A 22,119-nucleotide genomic window follows, 5' to 3' on the forward strand; every position below is an offset into this window, starting at 1 on the left:
AAACGGTCTACAACAAAGGATATATATAGTCAGAGTATATTGTGTGGTTTAGAGGTGAGTAATATGTACAATGTAATATTTATGCAAACAGTGAACAAAAATGTATAAAACGATTAAAGAAACCATAGATGCGACCACAAAGATGAGCAAGCTACAAGAAACTATTAGGGATAATGAAGCACATTAGAAATTAAATATATAGAGATTGTACAAACAAAAAATACAATTATCAAATAAAAATCTCAGTGGCTATATTAAACAGCAAATAAGACATAGTAGAAGAGAGAATGGGTAAGATGAAAGACATACCTAAAGAATTGCTCAGAATGAAGTATAGAAAGACAAGAATATAGAAAATACCAGTGAGATGTTACAAGCTATGGAAGATAGAATGAAGAGGTCTAAAATATGTCTAACTGGATTCTGATAAAGAAAAAAATAGAAAGACTGAAAGAATGGCAATATTTGAAGAGATAATAATGGAGAATTTTCCGGAAATTAACATAAATCTAAAGGCAGGAAGCACATTTCCAAAGGGGAATAAAAAAAGAAATATATGCCTAAACAAGTTAGAATGAAATTTCAGAATCCCCTGCACATCCCCCTTCCAAAAAAAGGACAGAGAAAAGATCTCAAAAGCAGCAAGAGTATGAAAAAACAAAAATACCTATACAAAATAGCAATTAGACTGATAGCAAACTAGAATGCCTATGACAAATTATATTTTAAGAATGAGGATAAAATGAAGACATTTATATTTAACATGACTTGTAAAAGAGTATCTACACATTGTATTCATAATGAAGGAAAGTGATCCCAGCATGTATGCACGTAAATCCAAACCAGTACAATCCATAAAAATAAATTAATGATGATACATAATTTGTGAGGTTAGAAAAAAAGGAATAAACATACTCAAAACAATAGCATATGGTCATGAAACTAATTACTAGAGTTGAAAAATTCTAGGGTTCCCACAGTCTTTAAGAGGAAGGTTAAAATACTATTTAACTCTAGGTCTTATAAGTTAAATATGTGCATGGTAAAACTTCAAGGATAACCACAGGAAAAAAAGAAACAGAAAAAGAATAAATAAATTCTAAAAAGTAAGGAGGAAAATAATTGAGTAATAAAGGCAGCAAATCTGAAAACTAAAAAAGTGGTATGAAAAGAGTAAAATGAAGCATAGAAAAGGCAGTGGTAGGAAATAAAAATAAAAAAGCATGATGGTGGAAATAAATCCAAGTATATCACAGTAAATGTAAACAAGCTAAACTTGCACTTTAAAAGAGTACATCAGATTAGATTCTTTTTTAAAGGTGCAGCTATACGCCATTCCCAAGTGGTATAAATAAAGCATAAGAATGTGAACATATTGAAAAGTAAAAGGATGGAAAATTATATACCACACAAATCCTAACAAGAAAAAACGCTTGTGTTGCTATATTAATGTAAGATAAAATAGACTTCAAGGAAAAATACATTATTGAGAATAGCGTCATTACATATTTACCAGGAATATATATATATAACAATTTTTAATTTGAATATTCTTAATAAAACACCCTCAAAATACATAAAGTAAAAAAAGGAACACGGAGAAATACACTCCACCATCATAGTTGAGTATTAATATACTTCATAATTATTGGTATATCATGATCAAAATAATTAGTATAATTAGTATAGATATAGAAAATTTGAACTTGATAAGACATATGTAGAACTCTGTATTGAACAATTAGAGAACATACATTCTTATAAAGTACATAGGAAACATTCAAAAATATAGATCACATACTAAGCCATAAAACAAGTCTCAATAAATTTCAAAGTTATTATCACACAGATCACATCCTCTGACCACACTGCAATTAAGATAAATTTCAATAATAATAAGATTAATTTTAAATATGCAAACATTTAGAAATATAAAAACACACTTCTATGTAATGCACAGGTCAAAGAAGTAACCATGATGGAAATGTTGAAGTACTTGGAACCGAACAATAATGAAATATGACATATCTGAACTTATAGAAAAGCAGTATCTGGAGGGAAATTAATATAGCATTAAATGCACAAATGAGAAAACAAGGCTAAAAATTAATATCCTCAGTGTCTAAAACATTAGAAAAAGAACAACAGAATAAATCCAAAAAATGTGGAAGGAAGGAGATCAAAAAAGATAAGAGCAGAAATTAAAGAAATAGAAAACAAAGATACAATTGAGAGAAGCAACAAAGCCAAAAGTTGGTTCTTTGAAAAAACTAATAAAATAGACAAACCTCTGGTGAGATTGATCAAGAAAAAAAGTGAGAAGGCACAAATAACCAATATAAGCAATGAAAAAGGAGACATAACTACAGATTATATACAGCAGAGAATAAAAAAAAAAGCCAAGGGAACTTTATGCCTATAAACTTGAGATGACAAAATGAACCAATTCCTATAAAACAATAACTTACCAAAATTGACTCAAGAAGAAAAAGAAACCGTGAACAGCCCTTTAGCTACTAAAGGAATTAAAGTAGTTGTTAAAACTCTTCCTACCCAAAAGTAAACAAACAAACCAAAAAAAACCACAGGAACAAAAAATAGCAGAAGGCAGAATTTTCCAGTTGCTATGTGGATTACAGGCAGGTGAAGAAACACTAATCGTCTCAGTTGTGAAGGTGTCCACGTAGGACCTAAGGCAGTGGAGATCCTGGGCAGAGCACCTGTCTCTATGGGAAGCCCCCTATGGAGGTCCTTAGAGGGTGGTTCTTAATGAAGCTGGGTCTGACAAATCCCTCTGCAGTCCCTGTAGGTGGTAAGCATGAATGAGTAACATCCAGCACTCAGTTACTGCTCTTTGGTAAATGTGCTAAGCAAGGCCAGAGAGGAGGCTATCATGTGGACAACCTATTCAGTAGCCAGTCTCTGTAGTTTTCTGCTCACTGTGGAACTTCTGAAGGAATCCGTGTTTAAGTTTCCAAGAAACACCACACACAGTTGTGACTGGTTGGATGGGGTTGGTGCTTCAAACAGGGACTTCTAGAGGATGTAGCTCCAGGTAGAAGTCCTGGAACTCTGTCTTCACAAATACCAGATTCTTCTATCCATTTGCAGCTGATATGCCCTTTTATTCCAGCTAGCTGCAGGGTGATTGTTCTAACAATGATGTATGTTCTGTAAATAAGAACTTTATCATTATTTTGAAATTGTTACTATGAATGAGTTCAATTAGATTTGAAATCACATTATCACAAGAAATCTTTAACATATCTGTCAGTGAAACACATACACACAAAGCTGTTAGATATAATTTGTTGTTACACATTTTTGAAGAATTGAAAAAAATGGCTTTAAATACTTTACTACCTAGTTGTACAAAGAAAGGCTGTTAAGAATTTGGAACACATCATTAAAAAGTCTTGATCAGGATTTTTGTGTAGCCATACATGTTACTGAAGCAGATTTCAAGTTTGTCATTTAAAACTTTGAAAATATTTTATTTAGCTTATTATTAATTTAATATCACAAAGGGAAATACCAGACCAATATGATTTTACAGGTGAATTCTACCACAGAGATTATTTCAAAGTTATAAAGCATTGTTCAGAATATTGCAAAAGAAGGAACACTTGGACTCATTTTATGATACCAGCAGAACTTGATCCAAAAGCAATGAGAATGGGAAATTAAAGGTAATTTTACTCATGGACACAGATACAAAAAGCTTAAACAAAATATTAACAAACTGAATGTAGTACTAAGGAAAAGATCATGACAAAGTTGTGTTTACAGCAGAAATGCAAAGGTGGCGCTAACATGAGAAAAAATTTATAAATGTCACTTATCACACTATCAGATTATTGGAGAAAAAACCCATATTCACCCTAAGAAATAGATAAGGTATTTGATAAAATATTCAACACCTTTTTATGATTTAAAAACAGTAATAGGGACTCCCCGGTGGCGCAGCGGTTGAGCTCTGGGTTGCAAGGCTGCCTGCAGCCTCTGCAGCGCTGGTTCGATCCCCGGCTGCTCCCCGGCCACCGGAGGAGGGTCCCACATGGCACGCAGACCTCTCCTGCCGCCCGCTGGTCCCCTCAGCAGTGTACTTCGGTCCTTCTGCCTGCTCTGCTCCCCGCTCTGGCTCTGGTGAATTCTCTCACCCTCCCGCGAGTATAAATAAATAAATAAATAAATCTTTAAAAAAATAATAATAAAAATAAAAAAATAAAAACAGTAATAAAAACTTCTTAGCATGGAGGAAAGGATGAAACTTCTTTAATCTGATAAAACCTGTAGACCTCTACAGTATATACACTTAATAGGGAAAAGTTAGTGTTGTTCCCTCTAAAATACCTAACAAAACAAGTGTTCCCACTGCCATATTTTCTATTCAACATTGCACTGAAGGTTCCTGGTCATCTTAGTAAGTTAAGAAAAATAAATTAAAGGCATAAAGATTGGATAGGAAAAAAATAATACTGCCATTATTTATAGTTAATAATTGTAGTTCTATGTGTCAGCATAGAAAAGACAAAAAAGTATATAGAAAACTTAAAAGGAACCAGGGCCCCTTGAGAAATGGTTGATTCCAGGGCTGAGGCAGGACAATACAAGATGAGTAGGAAGCATCTTGTGGTGCCAGCAAGTAAGGATACATTCAAAAACAAAAGGGGGTCTGGACCTCCGTGGCGGTGCAAGGGTTTAAGTCTCAGCACTACCAAGCTATCATCAGCCACTACAGCATGAGTTCAGTTCTCAGTCAGGGAGTTCACTACTGTCTCTGGTGAATTTTCCCACCCGCCCTCCCGCACCTCTGGCTTACACCCCAGTTCTTGTATACATAAATAAATTTTTGAAAATCTTTAAAAAAAGGGGGGGGTCCTAAGGGACATGGAAGCCAACCTGAAAGAGCCCCAGTAGGCAATGCTGAAGCAATTTGAGCAGCAAGACAAATAACATTGTATTGAATTTATAACTCAAATTATTAAATAAATATGCATGAGTTCACACTGATATAAATATGTGACTGAATAACAAATAAATAAATGAGAAGAAACAAGTCTTTTCTTTCTAACTGAAGAATTACAAATAATATATGTAAATGCAACCATTCCTTTTCCCTGGGGGTAGGCAAGATTCTTCCAAAGAATAGATAATGAAAAGAGAAAAAACAGCGACTTTCACTGTGTACAAACCTGGTAAACCCCACTTTCACCAAGCAAACAACATCACCAGTGCTGATATATACTCTTGGCATGTAATGCTAAGAAGAGCACTTCCACTCTGGCATTCTTTGCCAAAACAACCCCAGTCTAAATATGAGGAAAACTTCAACCAAATACAAATTGAGGGACATTCTACCGTACTTCTCAAAACTATTCAAGTTATAAAAAATAAGGAACGACTTGGAAATAGTCATAGACCAGAGAACACTAAAGACACATGACAAATAAATGCAATGTGGTATTTTGAACTGGAGCTTAGAATAGAAGGAAAACTGATAAATCCACATAAGTCAGATGTGTAGTTAACAGTACTATACCAGTGTAGCTTTCTTTGTTTTGACAATTGTACCAGAGTGAGAAGTACAGAAGCTCTCAGTGCTCTCTATTTTCCTGTACTGTAAAATTACACTCAAATTAAGAGTTTGCTTAAAAATAAAAGTTTAGCTAAGTAAATAGATATATTATCAACATAAAAAATCACCTTCATTTCTACACACCTGCAAAAGAGATAAAACATGTTAAGTTACAAGATCTCATTTATAATAGCAGCAAAACAATAAATGCCAAGGAATAAATCTAACACAATATATGAAAGATCTTATACAGAATGACCAAGGTCTACCAAAGGTCACTGAAGAATTTATTTATTTAAAATAAAAGGATATATCATGTTCACAATTAGCAAGACTCAACATCATAAATATATCAGTTCTCTTCAACTGATCTGTACAGATTCATTGCAACTCCAATATTTTTGTAGAATATGACAAACTGATTCTGAAAAGTGTTTGAAATAACAAAGGGCCAAGAACATATGATAATCCCCAAAAGAGTAAGATGGGAATATTTTGTTCCCTCAAATATTAAGATTCTTTAGAAAGCTAAAGCTTTCAAGATAGTATGATACTAGTCTGGGAACAAAAAGTTGGCCCACAGCAGAAATCCGAGAAACAGACCTATGCAGATATGGAACTCTGCTACATGACTGAGGAGGCAGTTCAGATGGAGAGGTCATCCATGTGCAATATAATGAACCCAGGGCCTCCCTGGTGGCGCAAGGGGTTAAGTGCCAGCACTACAAGCTGTTGGCAGCCTCTGCAGCATGAGTTCGATCCCCAGCCCTCTGCTCCCCTCAGCAGTGCATTCTGTCCAGTCTGCCTGTTCTGCTCCCCACTCTGTCTCTGGTGAATCCTTTCACCCCTAGAATCTCTGGCCTGTGCCCCAGCTCTTATATGCATAAATAAATAAATCTTTAAAAAAGAGAAAATAATGAACCTGCTCCCTGACTTATACCTTATACTACACAAAAATGAATTTTTGGTTAAGGACGTAAGTGTGAAAGGTAAACTTTAATTAGAAGAAATTAAAGAATACCTTTGTAACCATAAGTTAGGGAAGAAAACACATAAAAAGCGCTGAACACAGAGAAACAGTTAAATCATTCAGTTCAATTAAAATTAGAAATTTTTGCTCATGCAAAAACACCATAAAGGAAAAAAAGCCACAAACTGAGAGAATACAAAGGTGATATGTGATGAGTGTCCAAATAATTAAATAACTCTTGCAAATCAATAAAAATGATAAGCATCCCAATTTTTTATTATCCCTCCCTTTTTTATTCTGTAACATTTGTTTTATTGAAGTAACATTGGAATACAACACTGCATATAAAAACCCAATTTTTAAAATGGACAAAAGATATTAATAGTCATTTTACAGTGTGGCCAATAAACATGAAAAGATGCTCAATCACATTAGTGTCTAAGTTCACAATGTGATAGATAACATTTTACACCTACAGTAATGAAAAAAATTTAAAGTGAGACACTGTCAAGTGTTGATTAGGGTTTGGATCCATGAGATCTCTTATAAATGCTGAGAGGTGTGTAAATTGGTACCATCAGTTTAGAACACATTGTGATATGCTCCTGTCACTAAATTCTAGACAACAGTGTGATATGACTGCTTTGGCAGGGAATTTAAAAGGAAATCATAGATAATGAGACAACCATAGGAAAATCTGAAAATCTCTGACATGTTCCTGGGGATCTGAAGGGCTGTGCACATATGCAAAGATATATGCATGCCCAGCAGAGAGCTGGAAAAGCAAAGGGCCCAAGTCACGCACTTGTGGCTGACAATGAGGCTCTGTGTAAGAAGAAAGTAAAAGCAAAGGCTGTTGTATAACTGACTAAAGTTTGAAAGCATGCTTTCTCACACAGATCCTCTTGACATACAGATACAGCATTTAAGAAAATCTAACCACTAGTCACTGGCTACCAAATTATACTTACCCGGGTATAACCCACAGAAATCCAGATTTAAAAATGAAAACAAGCACTTTTTTAAAAGCGAGCAGAGAGCTCAGGGGCCACATATGCAGGCAATATAGAATCCACAGAATTAGCTGCAAAAAGCCACTAAACAAACACCAACAAGAAATATAACAGTAACAACACACACACACACACACACCCAGAACAACAAAACCCTGAGGGTGGAAGAATTTGATCCCCAAGTTGTTACAACAGAGTATGTAAAATGTCCAGTTTTTGACAAAAGAAATAATGAGTAAAGTATTTTATATATACAGGGGTGAAAAGCAGCTACAGGAACATGTCCCCAAGGGAGGCCATACTTGGAATTTAATACACAAAGACTTTAAATTAGTTCTTATAAATATTTTCAAGGAAAATCATATCTAAAGAGTTAAAAAAAAAAGTATGAGAACAATGTCTCACTAAATAGATAATATCAATAGAGAAAGAAGTTGCAAAAATGAATTAAACCAAAAATCTGGAGTTGGAAAGTATAACTGAAATGAAAAAATCACTTAGAGGAACAAAATAGCAGATTTAAGCTAGCAGAAGAGAGGAAGGATAAAGTTGATGCTAGGTCAGTATTATTCATTCTGAAAACCAGAAAGAAAGAAGAACTAAGAAAAAAGGAACAATGCCTCATGGACCTGTGGGACACAACTAAGCATACCAGCACATACAAAACAGGAGTCCCAGAAGGACAAGAGGAAGACAAAGGGGCCAAAACATCACAAGTTTTAACTACACACTCACAAAACTGAAGTAGAATAAACTCAAAGAGAACCACATCTAGTCACATCACAGTAAAACTGATGAAAGTCAAAGACAAAAAATATCTTGAATGCAGGAAGAGAAAAATGACTTAACACATATAAGAGATCCTGGGCCTCCCCGGTGGCGCAGCAGTTGAGCGCTGGGTTGCGAAGCTTCCCGCAGCCTCTGCAGCACCAGTTCGATCCCTGGCCTCGGGGCGAGGGTCCCACATGGCACGACAGACCTCTCCTGCCGCCCGCTGCTCCCCTCAGCAGTGTACTTTGTCACCCTCCCTGTTCTACTCTCTGCTCTGGCTCTGGCTCTGGTGAATTCTCTCACCCTCCCGCGCTTCTGACTGTACCCAGTGCTTGTATAAATAAATAAATAAATCTTAAAAAAAAAAAAAGAGATCCTCAATAAGATTAGCAGCTGATTTCAGGTCGAAACCATGGAAGCCAGAAGACAGTGTGACTATCTCATCTCCTCAAAGCGTTAAAAGAAAAGATTATCAACTAAGAGTTCTTTCTAGCTAATTTGTCCTTCGAGAAATAAGAAAAATTGAAATTATCTGTTGCTAGCAGACCTCTTTTACAAATTTTAGGCCAAAATTAAAGGACATTAAATGCGTAACTTGTAAGTAACTACATAGATATCATGAATATCATGAAAGAAAGCATTTTTGTCCATAACTTGTATTTTCTATCTTTTCAAAAAGATGACTTATATATTAATAATATGTAGCATGACATGATATTATATGATAATATTACTACAAAGGAGGGGGAAGGAACAGATCTATATTGGAGCAAAGTTATTATATACTACTGAAATTAAGTTAGTTTTAATCTAAAGTAAACTGTTTCAAGTTAATATGATGATTGTAATCTCCAGGGCCGCCACTAAGAACTTAATTAGGAAATATACAGTTAAGGAAATTAAAATGTCACAGTGGAAAATATGTATTTAACACAAAAGTAGAGAACTAAAAAATAAATGAACAGATAATATATAAGACATACACAAAGCAAATATTAATCCTTTATCAACTCTTCAAAAAGTAGAAAAGGAAACATTTCCCAACACATTGTAAACTGCCAGTATCACCCTGATACCAAAACCAGACAAAGACATCATAAGAAAACTACAGACCATATCTCTTATTAATTTAAATGTGAAAATCCTCAAAAAATACTAGCAAACCAAGTCCAGCATATTATAAATGTGTTACATAAGATGGCCAAGTAAGATTTATTTCAGGAATGCAAGATTGGTTTATCATGTGAAAATCAGCCAATGTAGTACAACATATTAATAGAATAAAGCATAAATTCCACATGATCATCTCAATAAGATGTATAAAAAAAATTTGACAAAATACAACATGCATTCATGACCAAAACACTTAAAAAACAAGGAGTAGAAGAGAACTTGTTCAACTTGATATGGGGCATCCATGGAAAATCCATGATTAGCATCATACTTAAATGGAGAAAGACTTGATGATACTTTTCTTCCTAAGATAAGTAACAAGACCAAAATATCAGCTTTCATCACTTCTAGTCAACATTATATGAAAGATCATGCCAGGATAATTTGTCAAAAAGAAATAAAGGGGGCCTCCCTGGTGGCAAAAGGGGTTAAGACACAACCTATGAAGCTAGCCACAGCCACTGCAGCATGAGTTCGATCCCTAGCCAGCCAGGAAGCAACCCATATGGCTCAGCAGACCTCTCCTGACTCACCCACTGCTCCCCTCAGCAGTGTATTTCAGTCAGTCTGCCTGTTCTGCTCCCCATTCTGTCTCTGGTGAATCCTCTCACCCGCCCACACCTCTGGCCTGTACCCCAGTATGCATAAATAATCTTTTTTTTTTTTAAAGAAAGAAAGGGTATCCAGGATGAAAAGGTAAAAGCAAAACTTTCTCTATTTGCAGATGACATGGATTTGTATGTAGAAAATCCTAAGGAATACTTTAAAAACCATTTGAACTAATAAACAAGTTCAGTAATGTAGCAGCGGGATAGATCAATAAACAAAAATGAATTGTATTTCTATACATTAGCAAGGAACAACTGGATACCCAAATGAAGAAGAATGAAATTTGGATCCCTACCTTATACTATACACAAAAGTTAACTCAAAATAGATCATCAACCTAAATATAAGCGTTAAAATCATATAATTCCTAGAAGCTAGGAATAAATCTGTGACTTTGGGTTAGGAAATGGTTCCTTGGATATAGTAAAAACAGTTCAAGTGACAAAAGAAAAAATAGATAAATTGGACTTCACCCAAATTATAAACGCTTGCACATCAAAGGACACCATCAAGAAAGTGAGATGACAGCCCACAGAACGGGAGGAATTATTTGCAATTTATATATCTGACAAGAGATTTGTATTCAGACTATTTAAAGAAAACTTAAAACTCAACAATAAGACAATCTAATTTTAAAAGGGCTAAGAATTTGATTAGCTATTTCTCCAAGGAACATATACAAATAATCGATAAACACATGAAACAATGATCAGCACCACTAGTTATTAGGGAAATGCAAATCAAAACCACAATGAAATAACACTCCATACTGACTAGGATGGCTACAATAAAAATGATAGACAATAAAATGCTGGTGAGGATACAGAAAAAGCGAAACCCTCATACATTGCTGATGGGTGCAGTCACCTGGTTATTTCTCAAAAAGTTGAACATAGATCACTAAATGACTGAGCAATTCCACTCCTAGATACCTACCCAAGGGAAAAGAAAACATACATGCACACAAAAACTTGTGTACAAATGTTCAGCACAATGTTATTCATAAAAGCCAAATAGGGCAACAACTGAAATGTCCATCAACAGATGAATGGATAAACAAAATGTAGTACATCCACACAATGGAATATTATTTGGCAATAAAAATGAATGATACAAGCAACAACATGGATAAACTTCAAAACTGTTGTGCAAGAGAAAGAAAGTTAGATCAGTGATTGTCTGGAGCTGGGAGGAGGGGATTTATGGGGCGTGGCTGCTAATGAGTATAATACTTCTTTTGGGGGTGGTGGTAAAATGTACTAAAGTTGATTGTGGTGATGACTGCACTATTCTGAATTTACTGAAAACACAGAATACTACCCTTCAAAAGAGTGAATTTTATGGCATATGAAATATCTCAACAAAGCTGTAACAAAAAGATGGAAGCAATAACAGAATGTCTGTATGTTAATGAGAGTGATATATATATTTTTTAAATGATCTTGTAGAGAGGGGAAAATTGCTGGAGCAATGTCCTCCAGTGGGTTGGAATGGGATATAGTGCTAAAGTGGAGGTACTCGGGCCTCCCTGGTGGCGCAGCAGTTGAGCGCTGGGTTGCGAAGCTGCCCGCAGCCTCTGCAGCACCGGTTCGATCCCGGGCTGCCAGGCAAGGGTCCCACATGGCGCGCAGACCTCTCCTGCCGCCCGCTGCTCCCCTCAGCAGTGTACTTTGTCAGTCTGCCTGCTCTGCTCTCCCCTCTGGCTCTGGTGAATTCTCTCGCCCTCCCGCGCTTCTGACTGTACCCAGTGCTTGTATAAATAAATAAATAAATCTTAAAAAAAAATAAAGTGGAGGTACTGGATTTTGATGACAGCGAGAACAGCCCAGAAGACAGAATAAGTGAGTATTGATGCTGTATGGTGGTTGGATGTGGTAGTGAGAATCTGCAGAGGTTTTCTTGGGATTTTTTTTCCTAGTCAAGTAGTCAGCCTGAGTATAGAGTAGGAGTGAGGAAGTGTTGGGAGATCTGAGGAGAGAGAAGGTATGAAATAGTCATCTAGGAGACAGGACAACTAAATGCAATAGGGAATTCTGGATTACATTCTGGAAGAGAAAAATTCTATTAATGGAAAAACTGATAAAATTCAAATAAGTTCTGTACTTTTCTTAATAGTATTGTACCAATGTTAATTTCTGGATTTTGATCATTGAAATGTAGTTATATAATTTCTTATTATTTGGGGAATCTGAGTGGAAGACATTCTTTGTAGTGTTTTTACAACTTTTCAAAAGTCTGAATTAAAAATATATATTTTTAATTTATAAGAAAAAGGTTATTTAAGAAGGAGGGAGAGGAAATGTCTGGGAATAGCAATTAGAGTGAGGACACCTACCTCCATCTCCTGGCCTCTTGGTAGGAGGGTTTTGAGGAGGCTGCTGGAGAAGAGTACTCATGGGAAAGCCGGATTTCTATTAAGGCAGTGATTCTCATTGGGGGGTTGGGTGGGGGTGTATGGTCAAGGGATATTTGGGGCATTTTTGATTGTGTCAATAATGGGAAATCACTAGTGACATTTGGTGGGCATGGACTAGGGATGTTAAGCATCCTGCAGTGCACACAGCAGCATCACACAACAAAGAATCATATCACATCCCACACAACTTTAGAATGTTCCATCAGATCATGTGGGTGATAACCCTGTTCATTTGTTCATTCAACAAACATGTCTTGAGAGTCTACTGTGTGTCAAGCACTGTTTTAGGTAATAAGCTTACATCAGGGCACCAACACAAGCTTTCAATCAAGTAAAGAGTCAGACAATAAGCAACAAACATAATAAAGATGCAAATTATATATGAGGTAAGAGGGTGAGGAGCACTATGGGGAAAATAAAGTAGGATAAGTGCTAGGAGAGAGCTGTAATTTTAAATACAATGGTCAGGGTAGGCCTTATTGAGAAAGTGACATCCCAAGGAAGTAAGAGCACCAGCTTTGTGGCTAACTGGGGAAAAAGCATTCTAGGTACAGGGGATGGTCCAATACAAACCACTAAGGTGGAAGTGAGCCTATGTTCAAGTAACAAAGAGGCCAGGATGGTGAAACAGAGTAAGTGGGGAGAGTGTTAGGAGACAGGGTCAGAGAGGTGATGGGGGCCACATGGTGGATTTTAGTATCTATTATTTTTTCCAGAAATTCAACCATCATATACATTGAGAAAAGACTGTTTGGGTTAGAACTTTACAAAAAACTGTTCATCATTTAAGAAAATCTCATGAAGATACCATCTTACACCAGTGAGAACGGCACATATTAAAAAAACTAGCAACAACAAATGTTGGCGAGGTTGTGGAGAAAAAGGAACTCTCCTGCACTGTCGGTGGGAGTGCAAACTGGTCCAACCACTTTGGAGAGCTGTGTGGAGATTTCTGGACCTACTAAACATAGAGCTTCCATATGATCCAGAAATTCCACTCCTAGGTATTTACCCAAAGGACACAGAAACATCAATTCCAAAGAGCACCTGCACACCTATGTTTATAGCAGCACTGTTTACAATAGCTAAGCTTTGGAAACAACCCAAATGCCCAAAAATAGATGAATGGATCAAGAAGATGTGGTACATATATACCATGGAATATTACTCAGCATTCAAAAAAGATAAACACATGCAATTTGCAGCAACATGGATGGCGCTGGAAGGGATCATGCTCAGCGAAATAAGCCAGAAAGAAAAAGAAAAATACCGGATGGTCTCACTCATAGCAGGAATCTAGAAAACTTAAATAAGGGACCAGGAAAAAGAATAAGTATAAGAAAGTAAAAATCAAAATCAACAAACAACTATGAACCAGAGACACTCTATGGGGGGTGGGGGGCGGGGAGGGGAGGAATTGGGGTCAAAATAAGGGGGTCACAATTGTATGGGGAATATAAAAATAAAATTTATAATAAAAAAAAGAAAATCTCATGAATCTACTTATGGTTTCTGAGTCACCAATCATTGAAATGTGTAGCTGTCACATTCCTGGTTGTAAGTATTACATGTGCAAGACCACTGCATTATATCTGCTAGTAGAGTTATATCCCAGCCTTTACATATTGAAATGTGTATTGTTCTGTTATCAATGACTCCTCTTTTACTTTTCCCTTATATTATAATTAGGACATTACATTGGTTTGGGGGGAATTACATGCATAGACAGATTCTACTATCTATGCACTTCAGTATAGAATAGCAAAGGGGAGCATTTAAAAATATATAATTATAAAAATGGAGTGTTATGTCCAATGGGTATGGGAACCACTAAGATATGGAATGAAAATGAAGGGACTATTCAGAAGACAGAGTAAAAATAGATGGGATTTTGCTGATGACTGAAGGTAAGTTCTAGGAGGTCTGGGGGCAAAAAAAAGAGGATGCCCAGAGCTATATGGGGCTGTAACTAGGAGAATCCCTGGTCTTGTTACGGTGACAGAAATGATACTGGATAAAGAGTCTGATGCACTATTTTTATCTTCCTTGTTCCCCAACCTGGGAGGGTCTCTACCTGTTTAACACAGTAAGCTGGGGAACAAAAAGGGTTCTCTCCTCAATGAGATCAGAAGCAGACCAAGGCAGCTTTATTTATTATCCACAGAACTGTCTGGAGCCACAGGCCAGGTTATTGCTATAAACAGTACAGTTCTTACCTGTTTAGGGATGAAAAATAGGTAGAAAGAGGAACAATAACAGAGAAAGACATGTAGAAAGAAAAGCCAGTGGAGGAGGGTCAGAGGCAGGTGTATGTGTTTGGCTGGGGGGGCGGGGGCGGGGCGGGGAGCCAAAGAACAAGAGAGATAACATTCTTTCCAATCACATCAGTCGTTATTGAAAATTTTCTAGGGGCTGGGTGCTGGGCAAAATGATGTATTGTCTCAGATGGAGATTATTATATTCCCATTAGGCAGATGAGGAAATTGAGGCCCAGATGGGTGGATGAGATGGTTTAGGGTCTTTTGGCTAGTTTTAACTGTCAGGGTCAGGACGCAGCCTTTTGGGTCTGGGCTGTCTAGTATATCTCAGAGGGGAAGAGAGACAGAAAGATGCAGACAGAGACTGAGTGGGAGATTGGGGGCAGAGAGATGGAGATTTACAGACCTGCACACAAACGATCACGTGAGCTGCAGACCTGTAAGGTCCGTTTCCTGAGAGAAGAGGAGGTTGGGGGACGGGGGTGGGGAGGCGGACATGGCTGGTGGGCCCAGCAGGGTACTCACCTGGATGCCGGCTGGGGCCACAGAAGCACTTGCCCAATCTTTGCTACCCGCACGATCCTCCGCAACCCGCTGACCTAGGGTTGAAAGGCGGCCCACGTAAAAGCCGGCTCAGGTCCCAACCCTAATGCGCTCGAGCCGGGTCTCATTCCCCCGCGCACCCCACCCCGTCTTTACAGCGTCTCACCGGATACCTCCGGAAGTGGGCGCCGCTGCTGTAGCCGGCGAGCGGAATCGAGGGGTGGGCAGCTGGATCTTGGGAATACGCTGGATGCGTTCTCCCGCGCGCTGGAGCGCGAGCCGGGTCACAGGCCTCCACCACCGGATCCAGGCCGGAGAAAACTCCACCCCTTTGATTGGTTTACGAGTCAAACCCACCCTTTAATAGGATTGGCCCGGCAAAGAAGACTGTTGTAGCCCTTGGCAGGTCTATTCCATGGGGTTTCAGCAGGTGAAGGTGGGAACACGCAGGCGCGAAGCCCAAAGTGAGGTCTGGCGCGAGTCACTGTAGAATCGGGCGCCCGCGGCTTCTTGACGTCTTCCTCTCCGTAAGCCACCTCGACTAAGCAACCGCTCCGCTAAGAGACACATTTCCCATAACACTACCCTTTCCTCCACCCGCAGTGATTTCTGAGTCCGGTTTCTCTCGTTCAAATTGAGCGTAGTTGCTAATTGCATCCAAAAAGGATGAGGTAGTCACCCGCCAGCCCCTGCTACTTACTAAGGCATCTGTCAAGTGATGATGCTCCCTGGTGGTCTAGTGGTTAGGATTGGGTGCTCTTATCGGTCAAGTGACAACCTCTCTAGAAGCCTCGGTTTAACCATCTGTAAGATAGACAATTTGAAAAGCTCTCCTGACAACATAAATGGGAGGATTAAATAAAAGAATCTAAATTAATTGCCTGGGATATAAAGAGTTAAATTCTTGGGGCCTCCCTGGGTTAAGACGCAACCTATGAAGCTAGCCTCAGTCACTGCAGCACAAGTTAGATCCCCAGCGGGCCAGGGAGTAACCCATGTGCCACAGCAGACCTCTCCTGTCTCGCCAGCTGCTCCCCTCAGCAGTGTATTTCAGTACATCTGCCTGTTCTGCTCCCCACTGTCTCTGGTGAATCCTCTCACCCCCCCACACACACCTCTGGCCTGTACCCCAGTTCTTGTATGCATAAATAAATAAAATCTTTTTTTAAAAAAAAGAGTTAAATTCTCGCCACCCAGTTCTTGCCTTTCCCATTGTTCAGACTGAGAGAACTGATTGACTTGAGGTCACACCCCATTATAACCCAGAAAAAAACTCAGGCTTCTGTCCTCTAAAGGAAAGCTGTTTAAGAAGGAAGGAGGGGGGCCTCCCTGGTGCTGCAAAGGGTTCAGCACAGCACTATGAGGCAGTCAGCAGCCTCGGCAGCACGAGTTCGATCCCTGGCCGGACAGGGAGCAACCCACATGGTGCAGCACACCTCTCCGGTCTCACCCGCTGCTCCCCTCAGCAGTGTATTTCAGTCAGTCTGCCTGTTCTGTTCCCCGCTCTGTCTCTAGTGAATCCTCTCACCCCCCCCCCCTGCATCTCTGGCCTGTATCCCAGCTCTCGTGTGCATAGATAAGTAAGTCTTTAAAAAAAAAAAGAAAAGAAGGAAGGAGGGACAAGGAGAACTTTCTTATTACCAGGGAGGGGTCTAAATCCAAGCCCACAGATCTCCAATCCACGCAGGTGCAAGATTTGGAGGGGCTAATGAATTTGGATGGGAAAAAAAATTACATCTTTATTTTACTCTCCTCTAATAGAAATGTAGCATTATTTTAATAAAGAATGCAACAAATCATAGTAGCCACAGTACCTGTCACTGTTACCAAAAGAAAAGATATTTTCAAATCACTTTATAGATATTGCAGATCTCTTGAAATATCTTGTAATCTTACGTTTTAAAAATCGTGGTAGTAATTAGACTCTCCTTTGGATCTCATTAATGAATTGAGAGCACACATACTACTGTAGTAATCTTTGCTTTTTCATATTTTAATAACTATATTTCAATATGATCAGTCCCCTTTGTAACTCTAAGTATTTTATTTTATGCATTTAGAAGATTTTTTTTTTCTGAGAAAAGGTCCAAAGGTTTCACCAGACTACTAAACAGGTCCATGGCACAAAACATGTTAGGAATCCTTGTCTTCAACTCTAGGTTACAGGAGGAAAAAGACTTGGTTTATCTTATTTTCTTGTATCACTGTCACCCACTTTAGCATCAGGCACACAGTAGGTACTCAATAAATGTTTACTGACTGACATCACTTGTAATCAGGGGAATGCAAATCAAAACTACAATGAGATACCATCTTATACCAGTGAGAATGGCACATATTAAAAAAACTAGCAACAACAAAGGTTGGCGAGGTTGTGGAGAAAAAGGAAGTCTCCTGCACTGCTGGTGGGAGTGCAAACTGGTCCAACCACTATGGAGAGCTGTATGGAGATTTCTTCACCTATTAAACATAGAGCTTCCATATGATCCAGCAATTCCATTCCTAGGTATTTACCCAAATGACACAGAAACATTAATTCCAAAGGGCACCTGCATCCCTACATTTATAGCAGCACTATTTACAATAGCTAAGCTATGGAAACAACCCAAATGCCCAAAAATAGATGACTGGATCAAGAAGATGTGGTACATATACACCATGGAATATTACTCAGCAATCAAAAAAGATAAACACATGCAGTTTGCAGCAACATGGATGGAGCTAGAAGGGATCATGCTCAGCAAAATTAGTCAGAAAGAAAAAGAAAAATACCGGATGGTCTCACTCATAGCAGGAATTTAGAAAACCTAAATAAGGGACCAGGGAAAAGACTAATTAATACAAAGTAAAAATCAAAATCAACTAGCAACTATAAACCAGAGACACACTACGGGGGGGGGAGGGGGGAGGAAGGACTAGGGTCAAAATAAGGCGGGGTGCAATTATATGGGGGAATATAACCAAAATGAAAATGCATACATTGTGCAAAAATGAAAAATGATGCAAGAATTATATAAAATAAAATATTAATTAAAAAAATAAATGTTTAATGGCCAACAGGCATATGAAAAAATGTTCAACATCACTTGCCATCAGGGAAATGCAAATCAAAACTACCATGAGATACCATCTTACACCAGTGAGAATGGCACATATTAAAAAAACTAGCAACAACAAATGCTGGCGAGGGTGTGGAGAAAAAGGAACTCTTCTGCACTGTTGGTGGGAGTGCAAACTGGTCCAACCACTGTGGAAAGCTGTGTGGAGATTTCTGGACCTACTAAACATAGAGCTTCCATATGATCCAGCAATTCCACTCCTAGGTATTTACCCAAAGGACACAGAAACATCAATTCCAAAGAACACCTGCACCCCTATGTTTATAGCAGCACTGTTTACAATAGCTAAGCTTTGGAAACAACCCAAATGCCCAAAAATAGATGACTGGATCAAGAAGATGTGGTACATATATACCATGGAATATTACTCAGCATTCAAAAAAGATAAACACATGCAATTTGCAGCAACATGGATGGCGCTGGAAGGGATCATGCTCAGCGAAATAAGCCAAAAGAAAAAAAAAATACCGGATGGTCTCACTCATAGCAGGAATCTAGAAAACTTAAATAAGGGACCAGGAAATGAATAACTATATGAAAGTGAAAATCAAAATCAACAAAAAACTATGAACCAGAGACACTTTTTTGGGGGCGGGGGCGGGAGGGGAGGGATTGGGTCAGAATGGGGGGGCTGCAATTGTATGGGGAATATAACAATAAAATTTATTATTAAAAAAAAAAAAGAATAATCAACAGCAAGTTAGGTACAAACATGATATATAATAGAAGTTCTTGGTATCCAGGCAATGGGCTGAATGACAACTCTGTGATGCCCAGATGTGCAGCAGGCAACAGGGACCTCGATCTCAGCACAGCAGACCTCCAGCCACAGTTACCCTATGACTGTTATTTAAATAGATGGTGTGTACCAGATGCTGCTTGCAATCCTTCTCTATAACTCCTGGCTTTTCAGCAATGTTGGACCTATGTTTTATATACACCGGTGTGACCCCCCGCAGCTCCCATTTGGTAGCTATTGTCTTAGCTCTTAAGGCTGTCCATTGACTTCACTCCCCGTGACTTTATCAGAGTTGGATGTGACATGGAAACTACACAGCCTGATCTTGTGAACCCTGATATATAAGGACAACAATGGCAAGATTCTGGAGCTTTCTGCCTTCTTGCTCACATCACTGCCTTGGGCACAAGCTAGTTTGACTAGATGAACAAAAAGCTATGGCAACCCAATAAATGCTTCTCTATTTAAAAAAAAAATAAAAATAAATGTTTACTGAATGAATAATAGTATTCCTCCACAACCACTCTTTATACCCCAAACTGAAGGAGCCCATACTGGCTCTTTTGGCCACCTAGGAAGGAGGGATATTCCTGAATCTAGTTATGTCTCTGCCAATATGCTTGTATTCACATAAGTGGGTGGCAATTTAAAGGTTTGGTCTCAGGAAATGCTAGGAACCTCACCCCCAGGAGCAGAGCCCTCTGCTGCAGCAGAGAGGGGTGGGCTATGAAGGATACCAAGACAAGTAGCTTCTACGTAGGACCATGCCCTGGGCACACTGGGCCCACGACTCCTCATCATCCTGTTTTCTGTTTAGGGTCCCCTAAAACGCGGTCCAACTTCCCTGGTCTTCAACAAAGGCTATATTTTGGAGTAGGATATAACCTTAAAGGCCTTCTAGACCAGCCTTCCCTTTTAGCAGTCCAGACTAGGACCTGAAGCCCCACTATATACTGAAGACTGAGAGCAAGGAACAAGATGTCACTCTAGTCAAAGAACATCCTCTCCTCCCATGCCTTAGCTCAGGACATGAACACCCTAGCCAACTATATTAGAAGCCCATAAATGATCCCTCACAGTGTTTCTGAAGCCAAAGGCCCTCTCTGACCGGATGGGTGAAGAGGAGTCTCAAATGCCAAGATGAGGGGCCTGGGGATTTGGTGAGAGGACAGAGAGGAACCAGGGAAGTACATGATGAAGGCCAGGCTTCAAAGTTCTGCTTTGAGACTAAACTCCATCTTGGGATCTTAGGCAGGTTGCTTCTCCAAGGTTGTATCTCCCAGCATGATTAGCCTGTTTGCAGATGGGGAAACTGATGTCCTCTAGAGGGGGTGAGAGAGTCACATTATGAGGCAGATCACATTAAGGCAAGATACCCAGGCTATCTGTTTCTCAGACTAGCTGGGATGTTGCCAGGTTGATCTCTTCCTGGTGCACTCCAGGTCATTTGCCCCTGTTGCTTTCCCCTCCCCTTCACTTTACCATGTGCTCCTTGGGACTGGCATCAGATATTGCATGTAGAGATGTGTTGACTTAGGGTCGGTCCTACATTCTCAGCTCTCGGCCTTGAGATAAGATGTTCCTCTTTCTGGGCCAGTCTCTTCCACCCACTACTATCAGTGTGGTCCAAGATCAGAACCAGAGACATCCAAACCTCCATGCTGTTCCCAAAACATCTATCAAAGTCATGGAATAGATCTAAGATCTGCTAGAGGGAAGGGGATTGCCAAAGATCCCACAGCAACCTGACAGTCATCCCTGACTCCCCTCAATCCTTCTTTTCTAGTATCTAAAAGACTTTTGATTCCAGTATCTTAAAAACTCTCATAGAATAGATACATTCAGCATGTAGGAGAATTCCAACTGATTTTCGTAGACACTTCCCCCTCAAGGAGATGAAGCACAACACCCCACTCCCTGAGCATGGGCTGTGTTTAGTGGTTGCCTTCCAAACAGTGCAGTATGGAAGTGGGTGAGGAGTAATTTTACAGTGGAGAAACCTACCTCAGTCAGGTGATTAATATTAACATCAACAGTGATAAGACATATTGATAGCATGTAGCCTTTACATGATGAGGATGGCACTTTATTCCTGGGTCTTCTTTCCCAAACCCATAGTAATCATGGGTAAACCAGCAAATGTAATCATGAGAAAAAGATCAAACAAATCTCAATTGAGGGACATTCTACAAAACACCTGACCAGTATTCCTCAGAGGTTGATGACTCCAGGTCATCAAAAACAAGGAAAGTCGGAGAAACTGTCACAGTCAAGAGGAGCCTACAGAGACACGGAAACTAAATATAATGTGGTACCCTAAATGGCATCCTGGAACAGAAAAAGGACATTAGGTAAAAACAGAGGAAATCTGAATAAAGCATGGACTTTAATAGCTGCGTTGATATTCATACTAAGACGCTAACAATAGGGAAATAGGCTACGGGCTGTATGGGAACTCTCTATTATCTTGGCAACATTCTGTGAATATAAAACTTCCAAAATAAAAAAAAAATTGAAAATTTCTCATATTCCCCAACCTGCCAAGCTGAGGTGTATTGTCAACTTCCTCATTGCTCTCCCTCTTTCCATTCCGTTCCCCTGGCAGCCGGCAGAGGGCAATCTCTAAAACGCAAAACTGACCATATCTGAAGCCGCCTTGAGCAAAATAAGGGCGTTGGATAGAAAGTTCGGGAGGTGTATTGCAGAAGACTGACTCGGATGTCTGAATAAATTATTATCATCCAGAAAAAAAACTATTAAGTATCTCTGGTGTCCTTTGAAATAGTTACTGTGTTCAAAATTTAAAACAACTTGGCCTTTCTAATGTCGCCCAGATAATGTCAACCTTTCAGACGCCCAACTCCTCTAGGCCTTCCCTCCCCCACCACGGGGCTGCATAGCTATTTCCCTTTGCTTTTTCCTTATCTCTT

At 39.0% G+C, this 22,119-nt stretch overlaps 1 protein-coding gene across 2 annotated transcripts; it reads right to left on the reverse strand.

Annotated features, from left to right (window-relative positions):
• Positions 1–1,661: 1,661 nt before the first annotated feature.
• KANTR (KANTR integral membrane protein) lies at positions 1,662–15,790 on the reverse strand. Of its 2 annotated transcripts, none has more exons than XM_054695943.1 (3): positions 15,505–15,790; positions 15,314–15,387; positions 1,662–3,171 (listed from the first exon to the last, which is right to left on the reverse strand). In XM_054695943.1, the coding sequence occupies exon 3, from the start codon at positions 2,359–2,361 to the stop codon at positions 2,131–2,133; it is 231 nt and encodes a 76-aa protein (XP_054551918.1). In that variant the 5' UTR covers positions 2,362–3,171; positions 15,314–15,387; positions 15,505–15,790; the 3' UTR covers positions 1,662–2,130. The 2 variants fall into 2 exon arrangements, with proteins under 2 accessions (XP_054551918.1, XP_054551917.1); XM_054695942.1 differs by having other exon boundaries at positions 15,498–15,790.
• Between the last annotated feature and the right edge of the window lie 6,329 nt (positions 15,791–22,119).

The sequence above is a fragment of the Talpa occidentalis genome, unplaced genomic scaffold, assembly GCF_014898055.3.
Source record: "Talpa occidentalis isolate TD23 unplaced genomic scaffold, MPIMG_talOcc4v2.1 talOcc4.15, whole genome shotgun sequence".
NCBI lineage: Eukaryota > Metazoa > Chordata > Mammalia > Eulipotyphla > Talpidae > Talpa > Talpa occidentalis.

Coding starts and splice junctions, on each gene's coding strand:
- KANTR (XM_054695943.1), bottom strand. CDS start 2,361: ATGTCTCCTTTTTCATTGCTTATATTGGTTATTTGTGCCTTCTCACTT.